Source organism: Barbus barbus (assembly GCF_936440315.1).
Source record: "Barbus barbus genome assembly, chromosome: 4".
Lineage (NCBI taxonomy): Eukaryota > Metazoa > Chordata > Actinopteri > Cypriniformes > Cyprinidae > Barbus > Barbus barbus.
The window spans coordinates 25,891,708-25,918,272 of NC_136732.1; the positions used below are offsets into that span (position 1 = coordinate 25,891,708).

General features: G+C 35.2%; 3 protein-coding genes across 5 annotated transcripts; 1 reads left to right on the forward strand and 2 right to left on the reverse strand.

The window, feature by feature from the left end:
- Positions 1–307: 307 nt before the first annotated feature.
- Positions 308–4,217, forward strand: LOC306868335 (uncharacterized protein). The gene is made up of 4 exons (XM_079414439.1): positions 308–1,289; positions 2,792–2,941; positions 3,067–3,158; positions 3,231–4,217. The coding sequence occupies exons 1-4, from the start codon at positions 450–452 to the stop codon at positions 4,096–4,098; spliced, it is 1,950 nt and encodes a 649-aa protein (XP_079270565.1). The 5' UTR covers positions 308–449; the 3' UTR covers positions 4,099–4,217.
- A 735-nt stretch (positions 4,218–4,952) lies between these two features.
- Positions 4,953–10,629, reverse strand: LOC306868796 (mitochondrial thiamine pyrophosphate carrier-like). Of its 2 annotated transcripts, none has more exons than XM_079415174.1 (7): positions 10,541–10,629; positions 9,831–9,999; positions 9,200–9,355; positions 8,129–8,299; positions 7,739–7,913; positions 6,844–6,974; positions 4,953–6,175 (listed from the first exon to the last, which is right to left on the reverse strand). In XM_079415174.1, the coding sequence occupies exons 2-7, from the start codon at positions 9,960–9,962 to the stop codon at positions 5,999–6,001; spliced, it is 942 nt and encodes a 313-aa protein (XP_079271300.1). In that variant the 5' UTR covers positions 9,963–9,999; positions 10,541–10,629; the 3' UTR covers positions 4,953–5,998. The 2 variants fall into 2 exon arrangements, with proteins under 2 accessions (XP_079271300.1, XP_079271301.1); XM_079415175.1 differs by having other exon boundaries at positions 5,116–6,175; positions 10,510–10,621.
- Positions 10,630–14,260: 3,631 nt separating this feature from the next.
- LOC306868790 (N-acetylglucosamine-6-phosphate deacetylase) lies at positions 14,261–24,234 on the reverse strand. Of its 2 annotated transcripts, none has more exons than XM_079415166.1 (12): positions 24,164–24,234; positions 23,216–23,333; positions 22,795–22,931; positions 22,518–22,657; positions 18,442–18,496; positions 17,798–18,010; positions 17,635–17,723; positions 17,259–17,403; positions 16,993–17,100; positions 16,026–16,094; positions 15,786–15,887; positions 14,261–14,952 (listed from the first exon to the last, which is right to left on the reverse strand). In XM_079415166.1, the coding sequence occupies exons 2-12, from the start codon at positions 23,296–23,298 to the stop codon at positions 14,879–14,881; spliced, it is 1,215 nt and encodes a 404-aa protein (XP_079271292.1). In that variant the 5' UTR covers positions 23,299–23,333; positions 24,164–24,234; the 3' UTR covers positions 14,261–14,878. The 2 variants fall into 2 exon arrangements, with proteins under 2 accessions (XP_079271292.1, XP_079271291.1); XM_079415165.1 differs by having other exon boundaries at positions 24,149–24,222.
- Positions 24,235–26,565: the final 2,331 nt, after the last annotated feature.

A 26,565-nucleotide genomic window follows, 5' to 3' on the forward strand; every position in this document is an offset into this window, starting at 1 on the left:
TCGTTTTGCTCTAGTAATTTACAGAACAAAAATCAAACCCATAATTTCTTCCCTCCACCTTGAGTATTCAGATGCTTATCATTTTATTTAGCAATGACATTTCTGGGTCCACCCAGTTTCTTATGTTCACATTCCACTCATTTGAACTTCACACTGACTGGACATTTACAAACCAGGGCCAATCTACGGAGGTGTTACTGATAAGGTAATGAGTAATGAGAGGATGTGGCCACTCCCTGGACCGCTTCCCTTCTGGGTGAGATTAGTATGTGAAGACTAACCTGGAGTTGATACGGACAACGACCGAGAAAGCAACCGAAAAGCAAAGAAATTTTGGGAGTATGAGAGAGAGGAGTCAATGAGAAGACAACATTTTGAAGGCTGAAGGCATCAAAATCAAGGTGGAATATCAATTTAAGTGACATTTAAGGAGGAACAGCACCATCATCATGGTAACCCTGAACACTCAATCTCTCACCGTGCCGGTGGGAATAATCCGCCTCTTTGAGTTTGCGCTAACGCTCATTACCTTCAGCCTGGTGGCTTCTGAAGGCCACAACAGCTCTTCATTCTGGGCCTGGTGCATGTTCACCTGGTGCTTCTGCTGTTTCATGACCCTCCTCATCATCATCCTGGAGTTCACCAGCCTCAATGCCAAGGTGCCCATCTCTTGGGACGACTTCACAACGGCTTTTGCGATGTTGTCCACGCTTATGCTGTTGGCCGCTTCGGTCATCTACCCCACTTTCTTCGTACTCTCCTCACATTCGGTCAGGATTGCAGCCGCAGTGATGTCCTGTGTGTGCTTTGGCCTGTACTCAGCCGAGGTGGGACTGACCCGAGCCAAACCCGGGGAGATCAGCGGGTTCCTGTCCACTGTGCCGGGCTTGCTGAAGGTCCTGGAGGCGTTCGTGGCCTGCATCATCTTTATCTCTCTAAATTCGGCCTTTTACAGCAGGTTCCATGGGCTCCAGTGGTGTGTGGCCGTCTACTCAATCTGCTTCATCATTGCTCTCCTCATCATCATCCTCACCATCGGCAGGTTGTTGGCTCGAATCCCCATCCCGCTGGACAAATGTCTGACGGGGTACAACATACTGGCGGTTTTAATGTACTTTACAGCTGTGGTGATATGGCCTATCTACAGTTTCCAGAACAATCCAAGACCTCAAGTCTGCAATCACTGTCCCTGGGACAGCCTGGTTGTTGTGTTCTGCATGACTTGCATCAATCTGATCGTCTACATCGTGGATACGGTTTACTCAGTGCGTCTGGTGTTTGTTTCACCTGCCTAGAAAACCATAACGGTTGAGTGATAAATTGCTTGTGATGTTCCTCATTTGTAAGTTGCGAAATATAAAATCTATTGAATGTAACCTGGCATCAGCTTGGATGAGAAGTACAGTTGTTATATAGGTAGTTTTAAATATGCCCAAACTTATTTTGTTGACTGGCAAACTGACCGGCAGTTTATTACTATTAATCCTTAGAAATGTTGGCTTTTTCAGAATTATTACAAATAAACATTTTTGTATGACAAATATATAATACTCTTGAATAACATGAATTTTATGTGTGTGTGTTTATGCATTATGTTTCATAGACATTTGTCATTCTCTGTCGCTTCTGCTGTTGTTTGCAAACAAACCATCCAGTGAAACTGCAGAAAGCGAAAGAGAGAAAACATATCAATTCATCTCCATCATTATGTATGCCATTTATGGCATCAAAACTGTAACATTCAATATCAGCGTAATATTGATCTTTGATCCTAACAATGACTCAGACGAACGCTTATGTAATGTATGCTAACACGGATGTATGCTAACACGGATGTATGCTAACACGGATGTATGCTTACAGAAATAACAGCAAATATTTGAGAAATACTGTTTCATTCAGAAATGCATTACAATATATGAATGCCATTTCAAGTTGACTGAGGTGAATATGTGCACTTTTTTGCATTAAATTACCTGTAATATCTTTGCTCTATTTCAAATTCTGTCAGATTATAGTTTGCCAGCTAGTGCAAGTATACTTTAATCTCCAGTAACACTTCAGTTTAAACACAAACTAATAGGATAACAATGTACGGTCAAGTCATTATCATGACCAGCTGACTGCAAACAATTAAATTATTAAAGTATTTTTTGTTGTTGTTCTTGTTGTTGTTTTTTTAGTTTTTAAAAATGTATCTTGAACACAACTTTTTGTTGTTGTTGTTGTTTTTGTTTTATCATCAATACTATTATATTTTAACCTGGATTTCAACATGAAAATAGCAGCTGGCATTTAAAACAACACACATGCAGACAGAAGCAAAACAGTTAAAAGGTGTAATGTGACACCTTCTGGTTGTCATATGCTAGTGAAAAATGTTAATTTGATGGCTTTTGATAGGACTTTTTATCTCATAATTTTGACTTTTCATGTCATAATTCAACTTTTTATATCATAAATATGACTTTGTATTTCAATATTTCAACATTTATGTCATAACTATGACTTTATATCTCATATTTTCAACTTTTTATGTCACAATTTTGATTATTATGTGGTAGAAATGGGCTTTGGTAGCAAATAAAACTGAAGATGTTGAGAAATAAAGAGAAAAGTTCTAAATTACTTTACAAGCCGTAGACAAAGAAAGCATTCTGCAACATTGTTTGCTTTAACTGTAAAACATTCTTGGCCTATCCTGTTATCAGCACAAGTAAAAGAATAATCCTAATTAAACATTCCTGTTTCCTGTTTAAGAACCAGAAGGTGTCTTGATGTGGGACTTAAGCCCATAGGTGAAGGTGATTATAGAAGGAGCCTGGCTCGAGACCAGAGTTCAGAGTTTGGAATCAGCTCATACGACAACAGCAGACCAGCAACCAATGAGAAACTGGAGAAGGGTCATAAATGCGATAAGCTCGAAATGGCTCGACTGATAGTTTGATAGTGTCAACATGATCAAACATGTTTGCTGCCACCTGAGAAAGAACTGAAGTTTTACCACAAAGAGGAACTTTTGGCTATTGATTTTTCAAGGTTCCCTGTGCAATACAAATTACGCAGGACGACGTGAGGAGAAACTGGATTTGTTATGGATTTGTTGATATTTATGGCACAGTGAAACTGCACAAAGAAGCTCAGAAGAATGTAACACGGTTATGAGAAATCAGAAGCTTTGGAAATCTGAAAAAAACAAAGAAACAAAGGCTTTGGGATTCCTGAAACAGTTTTGTCATGTTGCACGTGGATTTCAGATCACTGATTCTGCCTATTGGCATTGTTCGGATGGTGGAGGTGGTTCTAACTTGCATCTGCTTTGCATTGGCGGCATCAGCGGGAATCCCGAATGAAGCCAAGTCCCATTGGGCTTGGTGCATGTTCTGCTGGTGCTTCTGCTGTTTCACAACCTTCCTGATCATCATTTTGGAGTTTACCAACCTGAACAGCAAAGTGCCTATTTCATGGGAAGACTTCACCATGGCTTTTGCTATGTTGGCCACACTTATGATGGTCACCATTGCAATAATCTACCCCACGTTCTTCGCCTGCTCCTCCTGCCCCAGGCAGATCGGGGCATCTGCGGTGTCCTGGTTGTGTTTTGGGCTGTACGCCGTCGAAGTCTGGTTGGTCCACAAAAGACCTGGTGAAACCAGCGGTTTTCTCACCACCGTTCCTGGTCTCCTCAAGATCCTGGAGACATTCGTCGCCTGCATCATATTTATGTCTTTGAGTCCCGTCGAATATAAGAAGTCTCCGGGAACAGAGTGGTGCGTGGGCGTCTACTCCTTATGCTTCATTTTTTCATTGTTGATTATTTTCCTCACCATCGCCAAGCTGTCTTCCATCTTTCCAGTTTCTTTTGACAAAGTGGTCATTAGCTTCAACATACTGGCCGTGGCTATGTATGCAACCGCTGTTGTTATCTGGCCACTGTATGCGTTTGACAAAAACTCACGTCCAACAGATTGTAAACGCTGTCAGTGGGATGATCTGGTGGTGGTGACCTTCATGACTGTCATTAACTTCTTGGTATATATTGGAGATATGGCCTACTCTGTTAAAATAGTGTTCTTTAGCCAACATGGGCAGGAGTAACCAATGTCATAGCTATCTTTGGATTATCATGAAAATATTATGTATGTAACATGAGTAGGCTAAGGATTTTATATGGAGTGGACATATTAGCGAAATACGCAAATTTCGCGGGCAAGAAAATCGGCCATTGTTTGTCAATAGGTGTAGCCTATGCAAAAATCGCTTACTGAGAGGCTAATTCCAAACTAAGCAGTTTCAACAAAGGTAAAATTAGTGTTTAATGTTGAACAAAAAGTCAATTTGATGCGGAAAACGCGCGGGAAAACATTTCGCCTCACGCAAAATACCAAATCGCTTGGATTCTAATTCTTGATATGAACGGATTTCGCTCACGGAATTTCTCAATACAAAGGTAAATGTGGCCGCACCCTAATTATTCAGTCACATTAGGCCTATGTAGGGTTGAGTACAGAGTTCCCAGGATGTCGCACATGGTTAATGTTTATTCATAGTAAATCATTTCGTGGGTTAATTTTGAAACCCTACTACAGTAAGGTATCGATATGTCATTCCACTATAATATACTTGACTGTAACACAGTGATTTTTTATTTTTGTTACCAATATGTTACAAATCTTATTTTTGTCTGTTGTTGTAGGCTACATTTTCGCAGAAAGCCGAAAGGTTTGATGTGATAAATATTCAGACAAGTTTATGAGATTTCGTAGCTGTTTAATCTAAAACCAGCATAAACAGAGTCCAAAAAATGAAGAAATGGTTGAAGTTTACTCAGTTGATTTTAATCTGAAAAATTTTTTTTTACAAAAATTAAATTAAAACATTATATTTTTACCTTGTGTTTGTGTTTTGGTTATAAAATTAATGACATTTTTTGTTAACAATTTTTTTTTTTTACAATAATATTAACATTAACTTTGTCCATTAACATTGACATTTTTTTGGCTTTTTAACATTATTGAGGAATCTTAATATAACTAAAGATAATCTAATAATTAGGAAACATTTTTATATGAAATAATCAATTCTCCAAACATTAAAGCTGAACAGGACAACAACGAAAATTAAAATAAAATAATTTTATTAGAAAAATAGTTGTTTTTTTTAATCTTACATGTCACCCATTTGTATGCCATACATCTTTGTAATATGAAAGCGATGTGTTTTTGTATATGAGTACACAGGTGTAAAAGTAAAACCACTATGATCCTCAGAAGAGAGTTTGTTTTTACTAATGTCAGTGAAATACAATAAAAATGCGTAAATATGGGCACAAATAATGCCAGAGTAACAGGAAACATAAGTTCAAACTGGTCCAAACAATCTTCATCCATCCGTTAATATGGAGCATAACATTTTTTTAAATTTCATCCATAACATTTTTGACCATTCACTGTTTAAAAACCTTAACAATGACATAAAGCACACACACAAACAAAAAACCTGAAATTAAACTGTAGAAAACAGATGACTGAATATTTCATGCACTGTATTGAGTATGTTTTTTAAATGCAAAACTGCAAAAGCTAGTAAGTTAAAACATTCTGATTTCCAGTGTTATGTATACAAACAATAAAATAGATCCTAGTGCAGAGTACAAACCAAAACATACAGACATTATGACAAAAGTTAAATTTAAAATCTTAATATGTGTAACAATGTTTTTCCAGTCTCCAGTTGAGAGAGACAAGAGGTAGAGTTCACTGTTTCATGTACATTTCAGCTGATTGTTCAGTTCAAGGCTTTAGTAGAGCGAGTCAGAGGTAAAAAATCTGGTGTGGTAAAACAGCTCCTGACTCAGAGCCTGTGTTTTGAGAGCAGCTACTGGTTCCTCTTTACTTTACGTCCTAATACATCTACACACCATAAAACACACACTGAGTTCCATCTGATGATCTAAAATGTCTTTCAAGGACCTCTGTAAGGTTTCCCTCATTGCTCACTAGCTGCTCTTGAGGCTGACAATGGCATTGATGAAGAACTCGTACCAGAAGAAGGTGAAGCCCGTGGACAGAGCGGCTTTCAATAGACTGGGGGAGAGACCCTTAAGGAAACCCCGGAGCCCTTCCTCTCTGCCAATCCTCACCACACAGTCTGCAAATCCATGATATGTCCGTACCTGCACAGAAAATACAGGAATTTTCATTTGTATAACATTTGTATACAGACAATTTATTTGTATAACAGATAAACAACAAAGAAGTCTTTTATTATGTTCACCAAGGCTGCATTTGTCTGATCAAAAACACAGTAAAAACGGCAATATTGCGAAATATTATTACGACATAAAATAACTGTTTTCTATTTGAATATATAATTTATTCCTGTGACGCAAAGCTGGATTTTCAGCATCGTTACTCCAGTCTTCAGTGTCACATGATCCTTCAGAAATCATTCTAATATACTGATTTGCTGCTCAAAAAACATTTATTATTATTAGCAATGTTGAAAACAACTGTGCTGCTTAATATTTTTTCGGGATTCCTTGATAAATGTTGATCTTTTGTAACATTACAAATGTCTTCACTGTCACTTTTGATCAATTTGCTTAATTTCTTTCAAAAAGTGTCTTATAGACCCTAACATTTTGAGCTAAAGTGTATTCAGCTCAGAAATGCCTACAATACAGGTATGAATCAGCAGAAGTGGAATGCCTTAGGGTTTAGACATTAACAACAGTAATAGTGAAGTTAGTTTAGCAAGCAGAAATAGTTATTATAGGCACACTGAACCTACAGTCTTTTGGTTAGCAGCTCAGATCTTTAACCACTACAGCGCTCCACCCACCTGTCCAAACTTCATCCTTGCCTCTTCAAACCCACCCACTTGTAGTCTCTTTTTAATCAGATCAAAGGGATACGTGATTGTTTTACTGATGACTCCAGCACAGCTACCGCTGATCAGACTGTGTAAACCTCCTGAAAACAGACAAGACACCACAGCAACATCAACACCAGGACAGAATGCACCTTACACAAGGATTAAATTCAATGTTGATTCATGGATATGTGCTTTAAGAACAGTGTTGATAATGTAAACTAAAACTATAAGAAATAGTTTCAGGTTCTTTAAATACAGCTGAAATAAATAATAAAACATAAATATTATATGAAAGCATTTAAAAATCTTAACAGAAAATGAGAAATGTTGCCTTGAAAACTTAAATGAAATAAAGGCCTGGATTCACAGGCCTTTCATTAGGCCATAGTTCAATTAGGACATTTAAGTAATTTTTATGAACTTGCCTTAGAAAAAAAACATTACTGGTGTCCACCCTGAGACAAAACAAAGGCATCGATACGTTTTAAGATCAATCAGTGGAGTTTTTTTTCAGTTGAAACAGCTCAGACTTACATTTTAGTCTGGGACTAGGCTCAAGACTTGTTTGTGAAACCTGGGGAAAATGTTTATGTTGAAGTGCTAAAATTACTAAAACTAAAATAAAAATTAAATCTAACTAAAAAACAATTCAAATGTAAAAAATGCACATAACAAAATCACAAAAACTTTTTAACTAAAATAAAAGTAAAAACTGAAAATATAAAAATAAAAGCTAACTGGCTGAATAAAAAAATAAAGAATTTTGTTTAAACAAACAAACAAATAAATAAAAGCCTATTCAAAATATTAATAAATATCATACTAGCACATACAAAACTGAAATAACACCACATGCTCTGACCTCTAGATTTGGTGTCTTGTGGCTCCAGAAGATTCTTCAGGATATTATAAAAGAAAAACTGCAGGCCTGCGTATGGAAACACTGCCACTAGGGTGGGTGTGAGGCCCCTGTAGAAGGTGAAGGGCCCCTCTGTGCGGAACATTGTGGCCACAGCATGTCTGAGGTTACGATAGATCTGTACATATGAGAAAGCCTTTGAGTCGTGGTTTCATTAGAGCTCACCAAAAAGAGAAATGCAGGGATTTTGCACTGATACTTGACTTGCGATTTATTCTGTTATTTTTTAATGCGTTTCTTTTACTTGTCCACACTTTCAGATGCATTCAGACAAAGCACATTAAAATGATTTTGCAACAGGTAATATCACACTCCTGAGGTTTGACCCCTGACCTTGGGTTCGCCCTGAGCAGCGAAGCGTGTGCGGAGGGTATCCAGCGGCTGGCAGGCGACGGTGGCGGAGCAGGCTGCCAAACCGCCGCAGATGAAATGCGCTCCTGGTGTCCGGCTGTTATAGCTCGTCTTCTTATGGACCAGCTCTGTCAAGGCTTCGAAACTCGCAAACTAAAACAAAAAACGACAAAAGAGAAACAGTGTGAAGGATGACCACAAACGTTTGGTCTATCTTTCTAAATTACTAAATAAAATCAGCTACATGTCTACAATAGAATATAACAAAATGAAATATTAATTCATTTACTGCTACAAGATCAAAGCAGAATATAATATAATAGAACATTTATATTGGTTTATTGCTACATCAACATACCAGCATTACTAATATAAACTAAAACTATAAAAAAAAAACATTTCCAGTAACTGAAATAAAACATTACATATCAAATAAAAAACTTTAACTCAAAAAAGTAAGCAAAAATGAGAAATGTTGATAATTGAAATAAATATTTGTTTATAAAAATGACTATAACAAAAACTGAAATAAAAATGAATTAGAAATTGAATAGAACAAAGAAAAAAAGAAATAAAAATGGCACAAGTACACACACATAAGCAATTGAAAATATTAACAAATAAAACAGTGAAATAAAAAAATTGAAAGCTCAATTAAAATATAAAACAAATAAAAAAAATAACAGAAGTAGATAAAATAATTAAAACATTAATTAAAATTACAAAAAATTAAAACTGAAAATATAAACATAAACGTTAATTCAAAATATGAATAAATACTATAGTATATGAATAATACTAAAATAATACTGATCAGGACAATGTATATTTATTTATGTCAACAAAATAGAATAGAATAGAATATTTTTTAAACAAAATCGTAGCAGAAGAGAAACTTTTTCTACCCTTACAATAGGGTCAGTTTACAATTTCAAGTTCAATTTAAGGACAAAAACATTTTTTAATGTGGCTTAATAATTAAACAGGAAGATGATTCTGGCCTCATGAAAATGTTATATATATTATGAATACATATTATTTATCTCCAAATACCTGAACAGCCCCATAACACACAGAGAGCAGCTGGGCAGGAATGTGACCTTTCCAGAAAGCAGGAAGTCCTTCTTCAGTCATAATACAGCGTGTGGCCTGCCATAAACCCCAGTACTTTCCCTGACGACTCCTCCAGGACACCTTCTCGATCTGCAACTGCAGCATGCACAAAACAGTCAAAACGATCCTGCTGTGCCACAATAAAACCAGTCTGAATGTGAAGATTTGAGAAAGGCTAAAAGTGTAACACACTGCCACCTGGAGGCCTGTCCCTCAGTTGCTATGGCAGAGAAACTACAAAACAAACGAATTCAAGCTGATAGACTGCATCTTCTGTGCATTTATAACCAGTCTAAAGCAGATGAACAGGCCTCTTTGAACTGAGCATGCTCAGTGCAGCCGTGGATTTGGGAGTGGTGCTAAAATTCCACAGGAAAACGTGACTCATGTTTTAGGCACGATGATGCTCAAATGAATCAGATGTACTAGAACAGAGACTGCTGTGTTAGCTGTGGATGAAAACAGCTTTAGTTGAATGTGTTAATATTTATGTTTTCATTTCATTATTATGTAGAGAAAAACAGTTCGGAAACTCCAGAGCCCTTTGGCTCCGCGAAATGAAAGTTGTTACCTGAAATCTGATTTTGATGACATCCAGAGGGCTGATGAGGGCACGGGTGACCATACCTGCCGCTGACCCGGCCAGAGCAGCTTCCTCTGGGGAGAGAGCCGTGCCGGGGGAGTCTGGATCATAGCCCACCATTCCTGCTCGGATCAGATGACAGAAACACAGCCACCGCCTATGGACAAACAATTCAGTCGAATTAAATCAAATAAAAAACAATCAAATATTTTTTTTATTTATATACATAATCAAGTTGGCTGATGTGGTTGGATAATAATTTGAGTGGAATAAATTAAAATAATGCAAGTAATAAAATAAAAAAATTGAAAAATTATAATATTAAAAAAAATCAATATGACTGGTGTGCATGGATGACAACTACAGATAAATAAACCAAATAATAAAATAATATCAAAATAAAATATAAGATATTTGAGTTATTTTGGTTACACTTTTATTTTAAGGTATCCTTCTTAATTATACATTTAAGCACTGAGTAATATTAATTAAATACATGTACTTACTATGTGGTTAGGGTTACTTGCATGTAATTACGCACATTTTTTGTTATTATAATAGAAAGTACATGTAACGTGTGCAACAAGGACAGCTTAAAATAAAGTGTTACGTTATTTTATATTGAGTATTTTCAAAATATAAAAACATGTATGTTAAATGTACTCACGATGACAGCAGTTGACATAAACACAACTTACACAACTTTTATGAGTGCATGGCAGCAGTGTGATGTTAGAGGACAGGACACCTCCTCATGCTCCTCTGTGACAGAGAGGCGCGACTGTGTTTACTGACCGTGTCTGACTTTACACCGAGCACATGGTTCCTACCGTAGTACTTTACATTTGAATTGTGTATTTTTTATTAATGTTAAGTAGTTAATCTTAAAATTAAAATATAAACACATGCTCATAAAGCGAGGTGAAAATGTTACCACCCCTACACACACGCAATATATATATATATATATATTTTTTTTTTTTGTTTCATGTCTATTACTGAATACGTAATAGAAAACATGTAGAGTAAATACAAAGCAGAGGAAAAATTCTTAAATATTATGAAAAATAGACAAATAAAAATATAAATAAAATATTATTCTTTACCACATCAAACCTCTGAATGATACAAGAAACAACATGTATATACAGTATACACCATTATCCCCGTCCCAAAGAAACCCAAAATTACAGGACTTAACGACTGCAGACCTGTTGTTCTAACATCTGTGGCCATGAAATCATTTGAAAGACTGATTTTGGCTTATCTGAAGGACATCACTGTCTGGACCCCCTGCAGTTTGCCTACAGAGCAAACAGGTCTGTGGATGATGCAGTCAACATGGGACTGCACTTCATCCTGAAGCATCTGGACAGACCAGGGACTTATGTGAGGATCCTATTTGTAGACTTCAGCTCCGCTTTTAACACCATCATCACGGAAACCCTTCAGAATAAACTGACTCAGCTCTCGGTCCCCACCTCTGTCTGTCAGTGGATCACCAGCTTCCTGACAGACAGACAGACAGACAGCAGTTAGTAAAGCTTGGCAAATTCACATCCAGCACTCGAACCATCAGCACTGGAGCTCCTCAGGGCTGCGTTCTCTCCCCACAGCTCTTCTCCCTCTACACCAACGACTGCACATCTAAAGACCCCTCTGTCAAGCTCCTGAAGTTTGCAGACGACACCACAGTCATTGGCCCCATTCAGGATGGTGACGAGTCTGCTTACAGACAGGAGGTTAAGGAGCTGGCTGTCTGGTGCAGTCTTAACAATCTGGAGCTTAACATGCTCAAAATATGAAAAATGGGTGGGTTCAAACAAAAGGTGCTATCTTCTAAATTGTGTATCAGATCCAGATGAAAATACCTGTAAATAAAAGCTGAAATGTTAATCTCTTGGGTAGGAAAAGGTGCACAGGCAACAGGGATGACAGCAAGCTTGAGAATACTGTCAAGCAAAGCCGATTCAAACACTTGTGAGAGCTTCACAAGGAGTGGACTGAAGCTGGAGTCAGTGCATCAAGAGTCACCACACTCAGACGTCTTCAGGAAGAGGGCTACCAAGCCACTTCTGAACCAGAGACAACGTCAGAAGCATCTTACCTGGGCTAAAGAGAAAAAGATCTGGACTGTTGCTCAGTGGTCCTAAGTCCTCTTTTCAGATAAATTTACATTTTGTATTTCATTTGGAAATCAAGGTCTGGAGTCTGGAGGAAGACTGAAGAGGCACAGAATCCAAGCTGCTTGAAGTCCAGTTTGAAGTTTCCACAGTCAGTGATGATTTGGGCTGCCGTGACGTCTTCTGGTGTTGGTCCATTGTGTTTTATCAAGTGCAAGGTCAATGCAGCTGTCTACTAGGAGATTTTAGAGCACTTTATGCTTCCATCTGCTGACAAGCTTTATGGAGATGCTGATTTCCTTTTCCAGCAGGACTTTAACACCTGCCCACAGTGCCAAAACCACTTCCAAGTGGTTTGCTGACCATGATATTACTGTGATTGATCGGCCAACCAACATGGCTGACCTGAACCCCATATGGAATCTATGGGATATTTTCAAGAGAAAGATGAGAAACAGTCGATCAAATACAGACGAGCTGAAGGCTCAATAGTGCCTCAGCAGAGCCACAGGCTGATCACTTCCATGCCATTCCTCACTGATGCTGGAATTTGTGCTAAACGAGCCCCGACCAAGTATTGAGTGCATAAATGAACATACTTTAAAGAACATACTTTAACTTTTCTGCTTTGCAAATCCTTTTTTTGACTGATCTTAGGAAATATTCTAATATTTTGAGATACTGATTTTTGACTTTCATGAGCTGTAAGCTCTAGTCGTCAAAATTAAAACAAAAAACTTTTGAAGTGTTTTACTTTACATGTAATGAATCTAAAATATATGAAAGTTTCACTGTTTGAAATAAGTTACAAGAAAAAATGAACTTTTTCACCATATTCTAATTTTCTGAGATGCACCTGTATATATTTATTTATTTATCTATCTATATTTATATATGTATTTACAATCTTCCATATGCATAATGGAGAGAAAGTAATTAGAAACAAACTAGTATAAAAAAATAGTCACCATACATATCACCCTGCAGCCCAAGGCTGGTTGCCCACTGAAGCTAAGCAGGGTTGAGCCTGGTCAGTACCTGGATGGGAGACCTCCTGGGAAAACTAGGTTGCTGTTGGAAGAGGTGTTAGTGAGGCCAGCAGGGGGTGTTCACCCTGTGGTCTGTGTGGGTCCTAACGCCCCAGTGTAGTGACGGGGACACTATACTGTCAACAAGCACCGTCCTTCAGATGAGACGTTAAACGAGGTCCTGACTCTCTGTGGTCATTAAAAATCCCAGGATGTCCTTTGAAAAGAGTAGGGTGTTACCCCAGCATCCTGGCCAAATTTCCCATTGGCCTCTGACCATCATGGCCTTCTAATCATCCCCATACACTAATTGGCTTCATCACTCTGTCTCCTCTCCACCAGTAAGGTGGTGTGTGGAGGGCGTTCTGGCGCAATATGGCTGCCGTCACATCATCTAGGTGGATGCTGCACACTGGTGGTGGATGAGGAGATCCCCCCTTTCTATGTAAAGCGCTTTGAGTACCCAGAAAAGCAATATATAAATGTAACTAATTATTATTATTATTATAAACTTAACATTACAGTCATTACATTAATTATTCATGAATGCTTACAAGATGAATACAAAGATGTCTTTTTATTTATTAAATTCATTATTGAGAACATAATACAAACATATACCTAGAATAGTTAACAATTATTGAATAAAATAAAATAAAATAAAAGAGTCTGTCCTGAGGTATAGATTGTGAGGCCCCGCCCACATCCTAGTGTGACCTCCGCTGATTGGTCAGTGACGCGCGGAAAGCAGGAACTGAGGGTCGTGGGATTTTGAAAGCGATTGATGGTGAAATAGTCAGGTGCTGGCATGTGCGTGGGTATTTAATGACAGGTGATGAAGAAACATGAATCAGGCTGTCAGGGCTTTGGTACTGCTCCTCTTAGTGCAGTTACCGGCTTCATTTCACTGCAAAGATGCGCCCAGTGGAGATGATGGAGGATGGTGAGAGAAATACCATATGGATCACTGGCCATGTCTCAAAACCAAGCGGCTCACTTTGTTTTGAAACACACACACACTGCGATTCATCTAAAATCCTGACAACATGCAGTTTATCATCTAACTGAATAAATAAAGCTGTGTGAGTGAGATTAATTATGTTTTGTCTTTCAGGGGACTGGGTTCCAGTATAGAAGATGAAGGTGCAACATTGAGATCAGAGATGTGAACTCAATAACACACACACAGTTCATTAAAGAGTAAGAACTACAGACATACACATTTAGAGTTAGTTGATAGTATTTAGACGCATAAAAACACGAGTTTCATTGCATTTTTGTTTTATTCTGACACATGAAAAATACTACAGTAATTTATAGTAAATACATCCATATATGTGTTTTCTTCATTCAGACTCACAAAAATAAATGTTTATCAATAAAGGAACATTTTTATTATACTGAAAAAATGATAAAACCTTACAAATGTGAACAAATAAAAAGAATAGAATATAAACATTATTGAAATCAGTTGGTTAAACTGTCCAGTTTCACATTAGATTGGGAGCATTGAATTATGTAGGTTATTACTGAAATAACTGGACCATTGAGATTTTTTTTATTTTTGCCTTTCATATTTGAACAAGTTATATTTGTGTTCGAAATCCATACACACAGTATGTGATAAAAATGATTCTGGCTCTTTTTAAATGCCCCAAGATGCATTATGCTACAGCACATGAGCATAAAGTGTGTCATAATGGTGCTTGTATACATGGAGTAGTTTTTTATATTCAGGAATTAATCAATAGAATTCAAATTTATGAGAATAACACATATGTTTTTGCAGTAATGCATCTTTTTGGTGATCCAAGTCCAAAGAGAGAAAGAAATTCTAACAAAAAAACTCTAACGATCCCAGTAGAAGACGGTCTTCCAGATGATGTCACTTCCTCCAGACCTGCTGTCCAGCAATGTAGGTTTCCCTGACTGTCAGTGTATCATCAAGCACTACAAAATCTACAAAACAACACAAAAATAGGCATTTCATATCAAAAACACTTTATTGTGAACACATCATCTATCCAGTGGACACAATAATGCCTTAACCACTAATAATAAATAAAATAAAATATACATTTTTTAAATTCCGACTTTTAACCCTTTTAACCTTAATTAAATTAATTTTAAAATACATCCAAATTCAAAAGAGTTATTTTAATTTCCAATAACTTTAATATTTAACTGTTAATGACCCCCAAAATGTGCAGTTAGATCTTCATATATTCTAGTATATGTAGTATATTCTTCTCCAACAAAGATGATCACATTTGATGACAAGGAAATCAAAGCAAAAGTGGTAATGCTGTGATATGCTATTAACACATTAAATGTGCATGATATTTTTTGAAAATTGTGTATGAGTTTAAAGGAGTAATTCACCCAAAAATGAAAATTTGCTTAAAATTGACTCGCCCTCAGGTGATTTCTTTTACCAAAAGTAAAAAGCTGATAAAAACATCACAATAATCCACACCACTCCATTTCATCAGTTAATGTCTGGTAGTGAAAATCTGTGTTTGTAAGAAACAAATCCATCATTAAGGCATGTTTGGACTCTCATTCTGATGGCACCCATTTACTGCAGAGGATCGTGACGAAATGCTAAATTTCTCCAAATCTGTTCTGATAAAGAAAGAAACTCATCTACATCTTGGATGGCTTGAGGGTGAGTAGACTTTCCACAAATTGTCATTTTTGAGTGAATTATTCCTTTAATAAGCAACTATGTAAATTTTATAAAATAAAAATTCAATAAAATTTAAAATAAGCCCCAAAAGACGCATTTATACCTGCATCAGTGCCGTACTCCAGTGTTCCCTTCCTGTGACTGATACCCAGCAGCTGAGCAGGATGCAGCGATGCAGCTTCTAATGCAGCTTCTATTGTGCAACCTACACACACAGACACATCAGTATAAAACCTCTATGATGGACACACAGTCACATAATGGGATAACATGCAGTGGATGTCCTCGGGATTCCTACACAGTGAACATGCAAGTGTAATCAGGCACACAAACACACACTGACCTGATGCCTCTCTGAAGTGTCTCACACACATGTCCATGGTCGCAATGCTGCCACTCAAAGTTGTAGTGCCTGAAATCAAGAATGAATGAATAAAAACATGCTACAAAAAATTAGAGAATTTTTTCTTGTATAGCACCACGCATCTACGTAAACAAAACACTCAAAATCCTTTTATGAATAAGAGCAATACATAATAATACCATGCAAAGCATTTCACAGTAAAATAACATAATTATAAAAATGCATAATAAAATATCACAAAATAATACAATATAATATGGATCAATAAAATAATTTTTCCAAAATCTTATCTACTAAAATACACTAACATTCAAAGTTTGGGGTCAGTAAGTTTTTTTTAAAAGAAATTAATCCTTTCAATTGAGAAAGGACACATTAAATTGAACACAATTGACAGTAAAGACATTTATAATGTTACAAAAGATTTCCATTTCAAATGAATGCTGTTCTTTTGAACTTTATATTCATCACAGTGTCCTGAAAAACAGTTTTCACAAAAATATTAAGCAGCAAAGGATCATGTGACACTGAAGACTGAAGTAATGCGTCACAGGAATAAATTACATTTTAAAATATATTCATTAAAAAAACTGTTATTTTTCTTTATGAATCAATATAACCCAAACTTATATCTTTTTTAACTCCACCTTGTTATTTAAATAACATTATATTAAAACAATTAGACTAAATAATTAAAAATACTCTAAAACAACCCTACAATCAGCAACCAGCAACAGTATTACAAAGAATTTTACTCAAACTTTTCTGTATGGTTTGAAATGCCTTTCACTTTCTAAATCGAATTAATCTAAAAAAGAAAAAAGGTAAATAGAAACTGTCAAACTCAACACTGCTTCAACTGACATACAAGCAATTTGTCACCAAATTTAAGATGCATCTGGGTTAACTTGCTACACACTGAAAGCAGATAGAACATGACGCAGACCTGCGACGTAAGCATGAAGCCCCTGGATGTCTATTTGCTGCTGTCCGAGTGTGTGTCGACCAGGAGGAAGACCCATCGCCGTCACAGCGTCAGTGACCAACATCAACCCTGCCACACACACATACTCTATTCTTACACACACATTAACTTTAATACAGTGAAAACCTGACATGCATTTCATTAAACTAATTTGTATTGTCATATATATATAGTCAGTATTATGTACAGGTTTGTAGTTTTGTGTGTGTGCGTGTGTGTGTGAATACCTGCGGGATGAGCTCTGTGTGCGATGCGCAGCGCTGCAGGGTGTGTGTGTATCCCATCTGCGATCATACCGTAGTAAACCGTCCGACCTGGTGGAACACGATCACTTGTGAGCAATCCCACAATGCCCGGGTCTCGATGATGAAACTATAACAAAACAAAATAGCATGCGTCATCCATGGTATGCAGATTCAAGTTTTAAAATGATTAAATTTATTTATTTTCATGGTACGGTAGCGTACTAGGAATATGATGTTATTTTAAACATGTATAAGTGTGCACAAACTCACAGTATCTGATCTAATGCAATTACCTGCTAATTACTGAATGTGCATATGTGTGTGTATGCCTTTACATTAATATGTGTGTAATACTAACAGGCAACATTGCATTAAATAAGTGTGTAATGAACGTGGCTCCATTCTGCACAGCCTCTTCAGCCTGAGAGAGATCAGCCATAGAGTGACCTGGACAGAGGACATTTTTTGGAAATGCTCAGCCAGTTGAGAAATTAATAATAAATAAGAAATTACATACGCACCAAGTGACACTGCTATGCCTCTTCCTGACAGTTCACGGATTGCTGCTGCGCTATTGGCCAGTTCTGGTGCAAGGGTTACCATGGCAACATTGTCCAGGTGCCCATAAGTCTCCATTAGGTCGGCCACACCACCTGCTTTAAAAGTGCGGAGAAACTTCAGTGGGTGAGCACCTTTCTTCTCTTCACTGATGAATGGCCCCTCCAGATGAATCCCTGAAACAACCGGGATTAAAATCATTTTAAAAATTCATTTTGCAGTAAATCAAATCAAATCAAATCAAATTTGTGAAATAAAATATCAACAGAACTAGACAAATGTCAACACCAATGTTATTTCTGTTTTTCTAGTTCTAGTAATTTTATTGTCTGTTTTTGTCATTTTATTAGTTTTTTATATATATATTTTTTTGTTTTTATTTCAGTTATTTTAGTAAATCAATTTAAACTAAATAAAAATGAGAAATGTTTTTATATGGTACTTAATTTCAGTTAACGTTTATTTTATTTCAAGTAGTAAAAAGTTGTTTTTATTGTTTCAGTTTTAGTTTAATAATCCTGGTCAACTCACATTACAATTTGAATAAAGTAAATAAAGTCTATTTATTTTGTGTGCACAGTGTACACTATGTCTGTGTACATCTTACCTAAAACTCCTGCCCCTTCAGGTCCTCCATCCTGAACTTTGAGCTCAGGAATGACCTGTGGAGAAAAACACTGCAACATTACTGGTGCTAAAAGATAAAGCAGCACAACTTTTCGCAACACTGATAATATTAAAAACTGAGCAGCAGATCAGTATTAGACTGATTTCTGAGGGTCATGTGATGCTGAAGACTGGAGTAATGGTGCTGAAAATACAGCTTTGATTCACAGGAATAAATTATAGTTTAAAATATATTCAAATAGAAACAGTCATTTTAAATTGTAATAATATTTCACAATATTACTGTTTTTACTGTTCTTCTGATAAAATAAATGCAGCCTTCGTCATAATATATATATATTTTTTTACTGTATTTCTGATTAAATAACGCAGCTTTGGCTAAAATATTACTATTTTTACTGTACTTCTGATCAAATAAATGCAGCCTTTGTCATAATATTACTATTTTTACTGTATTTCTGATCAAATAACGCAGCTTTGGCCACAATATTACTATTTTTACAGTATTTCTGATCAAATAACGCAGCTTTGGCCACAATATTACTATTTTTGCTGTACTTCTGATCAAATAAATGCAGCCTTCGTCATAATATTACTATTTTTACTGTATTTCTGATCAAATAATGCAGCCTTGGCTACAATATTACTATTTTTACTGTATTTCTGATCAAATAACGCAGCCTTGGCCACAATATTACTATTTTTACTGTATTTCCGATCAAATAAATGCAGCCTTGGTCATAATATTACTATTTTACTGTATTTCTGATCAAATAACGCAGCCTTGGCTACAATATTACTATTTTTACTGTATTTCTGATCAAATAACGCAGCCTTGGCCACAATATTACTATTTGTACTGTATTTCTGATCAAATAAATGCAGCCTTGGTCATAATATTACTATTTTACTGTATTTCTGATCAAATAACGCAGCCTTGGCTACAATATTACTATTTTTACTGTATTTCTGATCAAATAATGCAGCCTAGGTTATAATATTACTATTTTTACTGTATTTCTGATCAAATAAATGCAGCCTAGGTTATAATATTACTGTTTTTACTGTTCTTCTGATCAAATAAATGCAGCCTTCGTCATAATATTACTATTTTTACTGTATTTCTGATCAAATAATGCAGCCTTGGCTACAATATTACTATTTTTTACTGTATTTCTGATCAAATAACGCAGCCTTGGCCACAATATTACTATTTTTACTGTATTTCTGATCAAATAAACGCAGACTTGGTCATAATATTACTATTTTACTGTATTTCTGATCAAATAACGCAGCCTTGGCTACAATATTACTATTTTTACTGTATTTCTGATCAAATAACGCAGCCTTGGCCACAATATTACTATTTTTACTGTATTTCTGATCAAATAAATGCAGCCTTGGTCATAATATTACTATTTTACTGTATTTCTGATCAAATAACGCAGCCTTGGCTACAATATTACTATTTTTACTGTATTTCTGATCAAATAAATGCAGCCTAGGTTATAATATTACTATTTTTACTGTATTTCTGATCAAATAAATGCAGCCTAGGTTATAATATTACTGTTTTTACTGTTCTTCTGATAAAATAAATGCAGCCTTCATCATAATATTATTATTTTTTTTTTTACTGTATTTCTGATAAAATAACGCAGCCTTGGTCATAATATTACTATTTTTACTGTATTTCTGATCAAATAAATGCAGCCTTGGTCATAATATTACTATTTTACTGCATTTCTGATCAAATAACGCAGCCATGGCCACAATATTACTATTTTTACTGTATTTCTGATCAAATAATGCAGTTTTGGCCACAATATTACTATTTTTACTGTATTTCTGATCAAATAATGCAGCCTAGGTTATAATATTACTATTTTTACTGTATTTCTGATCAAATAACGCAGCCTTGGTCATAATATTACTATTTTTACTGTATTTCTGATCAAATAAATGCAGCCTTGGTCATAATATTACTATTTTTTTTTTCTGTATTTCTGATAAAATAACGCAGCCTTGGTCATAATATTACTATTTTTACTGTATTTCTGATCAAATAAATGCAGCCTTGGTCATAATATTACTATTTTACTGTATTTCTGATCAAATAACGCAGCTTTGGCCACAATATTACTATTTTTACTGTATTTCTGATCAAATAAATGCAGCCTTGGTCATAATATTACTATTTTTACTGTATTTCTGATCAAATAAATGCAGCCTTGGTCATAATATTACTATTTTTACTGTATTTCTGATCAAATAAATGCAGCCTTGGTCATAATATTACTATTTTTACTGTATTTCTGATCAAATAAATGCAGCCTAGGTTATAATATTACTATTTTTACTGTATTTCTGATCAAATAAATGCAGCCTAGGTTATAATATTACTGTTTTTACTGTTCTTCTGATAAAATAAATGCAGCCTTCATCATAATATTATTATTATTTTTTTTACTGTATTTCTGATAAAATAACGCAGCCTTGGTCATAATATTACTATTTTTACTGTATTTCTGATCAAATAAATGCAGCCTTGGTCATAATATTACTATTTTACTGCATTTCTGATCAAATAACGCAGCCTTGGCCACAATATTACTATTTTTACTGTATTTCTGATCAAATAATGCAGTTTTGGCCACAATATTACTATTTTTACTGTATTTCTGATCAAATAATGCAGCCTAGGTTATAATATTACTATTTTTACTGTATTTCTGATCAAATAACGCAGCCTTGGTCATAATATTACTATTTTTACTGTATTTCTGATCAAATAAATGCAGCCTTGGTCATAATATTACAAATTTTTTTTTTCTGTATTTCTGATAAAATAACGCAGCCTTGGTCATAATATTACTATTTTTACTGTATTTCTGATCAAATAAATGCAGCCTTGGTCATAATATTACTATTTTACTGTATTTCTGATCAAATAACGCAGCCTTGGTCATAATATTACTATTTTTACTGTATTTCTGATCAAATAAATGCAGCCTTGGTCATAATATTACTATTTTACTGCATTTCTGATCAAATAACGCAGCCTTGGCCACAATATTACTATTTTTACTGTATTTCTGATCAAATAATGCAGCTTTGGCCACAATATTACTATTTTTACTGTATTTCTGATCAAATAAATGCAGCCTTGGTCATAATATTATTATTTTACTGCATTTCTGATCAAATAACGCAGCCTTGGCCACAATATTACTATTTTTACTGTATTTCTGATCAAATAATGCAGCTTTGGCCACAATATTACTGTTTTTACTGTTCTTTTGATAAAATAAATGCAGCCTTTGTCATAATATTATTTTTTTTTTTTTACTGTATTTCTGATCAAATAATGCAGCCTTGGTCATAATATTACTATTTTTACTGTATTTCTGATCAAATAAATGCAGCCTTGGTCATAATATTACTATTTTTACTGTATTTCTGATCAAATAAATGCAGCCTTGGTCATAAAATTACTATTTTACTGCATTTCTGATCAAATAACGCAGCCTTGGCCACAATATTACTATTTTTACTGTATTTCTGATCAAAGAAATGCAGCCTTGGTCATAATATTACTATTTTACTGCATTTCTGATCAAATAACGCAGCCTTGGCCACAATATTACAATTTATACTGTATTTCTGATCAAATATATGCAGCCTTCGTCATAATATTACTATTTTACTTTATTTCTGATCAAATAACTCAGCCTTGGCCACAATATTACTGTTTTTACTGTATTTCTGATAAAATAAATGCAGCCTTCGTCATAATATTACTATTTTTACAGTATTTTAGATCAAATAAATGCAGACTTGGTCATAATATTACTATTTTTACTCTATTTTTGATCAAATTAATGCAGTCTTGGTAAACATAAGAGCACAAAGACATAATTATTGCAACGCATTTTATTCCTAGATGCAGTCTCAGATACTCTAAAATCTCATGGAAAAAGAGCAGAGATGTATTTGTGTGTGTGGTTGAGCGTTCAAGAGACTAATGAAAAGTGGTTATTGATGTATGGATTGTACCTTATGGTATATGTCTGGTGGAGACGTGACGAGGGTCGGGCAGAAGGAAGTGACACCGTGTTCTAGAATCTTTTTGGCCACCAGAGCCACGCCTCCTCTGATGTCACTGCTGGCCTGAGAGAAGTCGATGCCATATCCACCTATGAGTGAGAAGACGGCAGGAGCTTAGCATTACAAGGTATCAGTAAGAACACAGAGACTTCTACATAAACTGGTGAATGTAACAATGTCAACCTGCTGTGCACTTCTACATTAGTCTTATGCTGGTCTTGTTTACCATTTATCTGTACATCTATAAATCCAGGTGCAATGATTTTATTCTCGCAGTCAACTTTGTGATCCGCAAAACCCTCCTCATCGAAAAACAGCTTCTCCGGGTTCAAAATCTTGCCCTCACGAACCCACAGGTCTTCCCTACAAACACAAAGATTGCCTTTCAAAATCACTGTAGAAAATGTGCATATTTCATCTGGAGTTAATTACAGCTCTTAACGTTTTAACCAGGTTTTTATATGGAACAAATAATTACACAAAGTCATTAGCATATAATATTTTCCAACATTGTGAAGGGCAGCTTAATATGTGAGAATGCATGTGACTATGTACTATTTGCAACAAACTTCTTACACTAAGAAAATTGTAATATAAAACTATAATCATAATTGTAAAGAAATCAGAGGTGTGTCATCATATGTTACCATTGCAGCTTGTGATCCTTCAGTATCCTGCAGTTCGCAAACTGTGTGATCGGGGCTTCTGAGACACTCTTATTGGACGGCATCTCTCCCGAAATCCCACCCGACACTTAAAAACACCCTGTGAAGAGAAACCAGAACTATCAGGTCTTGCTAGTGGATCATATTGGTTTGATTTTATCCACTGGACATCTTCAACACACACACACACACCACATACAAACAGAAAAAACTTCCATAAGAGAACAAAACGTTATTATTATGTACTGTGACAACTTAAATAATGTAATGCAGTAATGCAAGGTTTTCAAATGAATCATTTTGACCTAATTTATTAATTGGACATCTCAAACCCAAACAGACTGCATGCAAAACAGAAAGTACTTCCAAAAAATATTATTAAAAAGAATTTAGTATAATTTAGTAGAAATTAGTATGATGCACACTTTCTGAAAGTAATATTCTATGATTAGCCTATTCTTTAGCACCTATATAATTATGAAAACGTCAATAACGTGCACTTTTTAGGTACTTTTTCATAAGTTTTATTAAAAGTGCTATACAAATAAACTGACTTGACATCCATGAAATACAATGACCCAACAATCATTGCCCTTTTGAACACATTTTATCTCTTTTTATGACACAGTATTTAACTTTGTACTGTCAAACATATTTTCCAGACAAAGAAACCTCCCATGTAAATGGACAGCCAGCTCTGTCAACATCTGCTTTATTAATATTTTTTGTTATTTATTATTATTCAACACATAATGGCACAGTTTTTAAAACAACAAGCGATGCTTTTACACTGTTACAACAGAAGGTAAACAAAAACACCAGAAGTGCGGATCAAACTCTTTATTCACTCATCTTACAGATACCGGATCATGAGAGGGACGTGATCACCGGCTGTAGTTTTAAAAACACACTTACCGTTAATTCACATACTTTTACTCTGATGCTCCGCTCGCTTGTGTTCGCAAGGAAGTCAGTAGAGTAAGTGTGTCACGCGCGCTGTCAGCTGATGAGGAGGCGTGGCCAAAATACACGCGCTCCAATCGCGTTTAAAACCTCAGACACAAATGAGAAGAATAAATATGAATATATCATTTAATTTTAATTTTGAAGAAATGAATTAATGATTAGAGTCATCGAATTAAAACATACAAAATTAACGTTTTGAAAGGCCACTTTTTGTGTGTTGTCTACATCACTGTCTAAAAGGATAATTAATCTTTTAATTGTTTATTTGGGGCATTTTTATTTGGGCTTTTTCTCAGAAAATATTGCTACATAATTATTAGTGACTAATTATATGAATTAATGAGCAAATCATGTAATTATTAAGATTACAAAATATTCATTGAGTCCAAATTCCTACTTAATGTGTCACATAATGACATTATTAAAAAAACATGAACATCACAACATGAATTACTATTAAGTAAACATATAATGTTAATTTAAACACTTTTTTAAAGATTTGTAACATTTAATAAAAAAAACTAATAATTCCCAGAAAAATATTAATTATATTTAAATTTTCATCACTGATTTTATTTGTACTCAATCTTATGCATTCAGCCAATATATTACACAGCTAATGGCTCTATCAAAACAGAAAGAATAATGAATAAACTTTTTTGGGCGAAAACACAACTTTGCTTCCTCAGATTTGATGGTGAACATTTGAACCCAGACATTTACCTGATGAAAGTCATAACTGAAGTAACTTGTGTGCTCGATGCGTGAAAACAACGATCATTGGTTCTCACGTCAAGCACACACTTTTGAGCTTCTGTTTACCATATTTAATGTGCATAAGATAAAATAAAAATGTAATGTACTTTTTAAGTTGAAATAAAATTGTAAGGAGTAAACAGTACTGTTTTTTCTTCAGAAATTGAATCAAGTAAAAGTACAAGTAGTTAGTTTAAATTGTACTTGAATAAAGTAAAAATCCCCCAAAATAATACTTAAGTAAAGTAATCAAGTAAAATTACTCAAGTATTTTACACCTCTGAATAAATGTTTTTCTCTAATACACATTGGCCACAATTAATGGCACCCTTTTATTCAATCCTTGTTGAAACCTGCTGTTGAGTGTTTGCTGCTAAAAAGCTCATTTTTAGTTTCATCTGACCATAGAAGCCAGTCCCATTTGAAGTTCCATTCGTGTCTGATAACTGAATATGCTTGCTGGAGATTGTGTTTCGGTGAAAACATTTTCTTTTTGTGATTTGTTTCTTGAAGTCCTCCTGAACAACATGTGGTGATGTAGGAGCTGTTTGATAATTTTTTAAGGTTTTCTGCCCTGAGACTCGACTTTTTCTGCAATTCTCCAGCTGTGGTCCTTGGAGAGTCACTCAAATTCTCCTTCTCACCGTGCATTAAAACGATATAGACACACGTCCTCTTCCAGGCAGTTTCATTACATTTTCTGTTGATTGGAAATGTTTAATTATTGCCCTGATGGTGGAAATGGGGATTTTTACTGCTCTAGCTCTTTTCTTAAAGCCACTTCACTCATTTGTGAAGCTCAATTATCTTTTGCTGCACATCAGAAATATATTATTTGGTTTTTCTCATTGTGATGGATGATTAAGGGAATTTGGGCTTTGTTTTCCCTCCTATTTATATTTCTGTGAAACAGGAGGCCATGGCTGGATAATTTCACGTTCATAATCATGCTGGTGTGCTCAAAATTGTGAATATGAATGGAAATATATTTCTGATATATTTTACTCATAAGAATTTCTAGGGGTGCCAATAATTGTGTCCAACATGTATTTGAGAAAAAACATTTATTTCATAATGATATTTCCCCCCATTTTAATTTCTTATTCTCCAACGAAAGCTTAGATTTTTGTGATTTTTAAAAAATAAAAGATCAAAAGGATTAACAATGCACATTTATTTTCACAGCCTTCTTTGATCATATTTACCAAGGGTACCAACAATTCTGACCACGTGTGTATATTATTATATTTTATATTATATATAAATATATTTAATAAACATAACATGTTATTCTTAAATATATACATGCATGTGTTTGTATTTATATAATAAATATACACTGTATATTATGTAAACAAAAACTTTTATTTTGGATGTGATTAATCGCTTGACAGCACTAACACACACATAGTTATGTGTGTGTCACCCCCCCCCCCCCCCCAACTGCTCCCCGGGCGCTGCAGCATAAATGGCTGCCCACTGCTCCGGGTGTGTGTTCACGGTGTGTGTGTGTGTTCACTGCTGTGTGTGTGCACGTTGGATGGGTTAAATGCAGAGCACGAATTCCGGGTATGGGTCACCATACTTGGCTGTATATCACTTTCACTTCA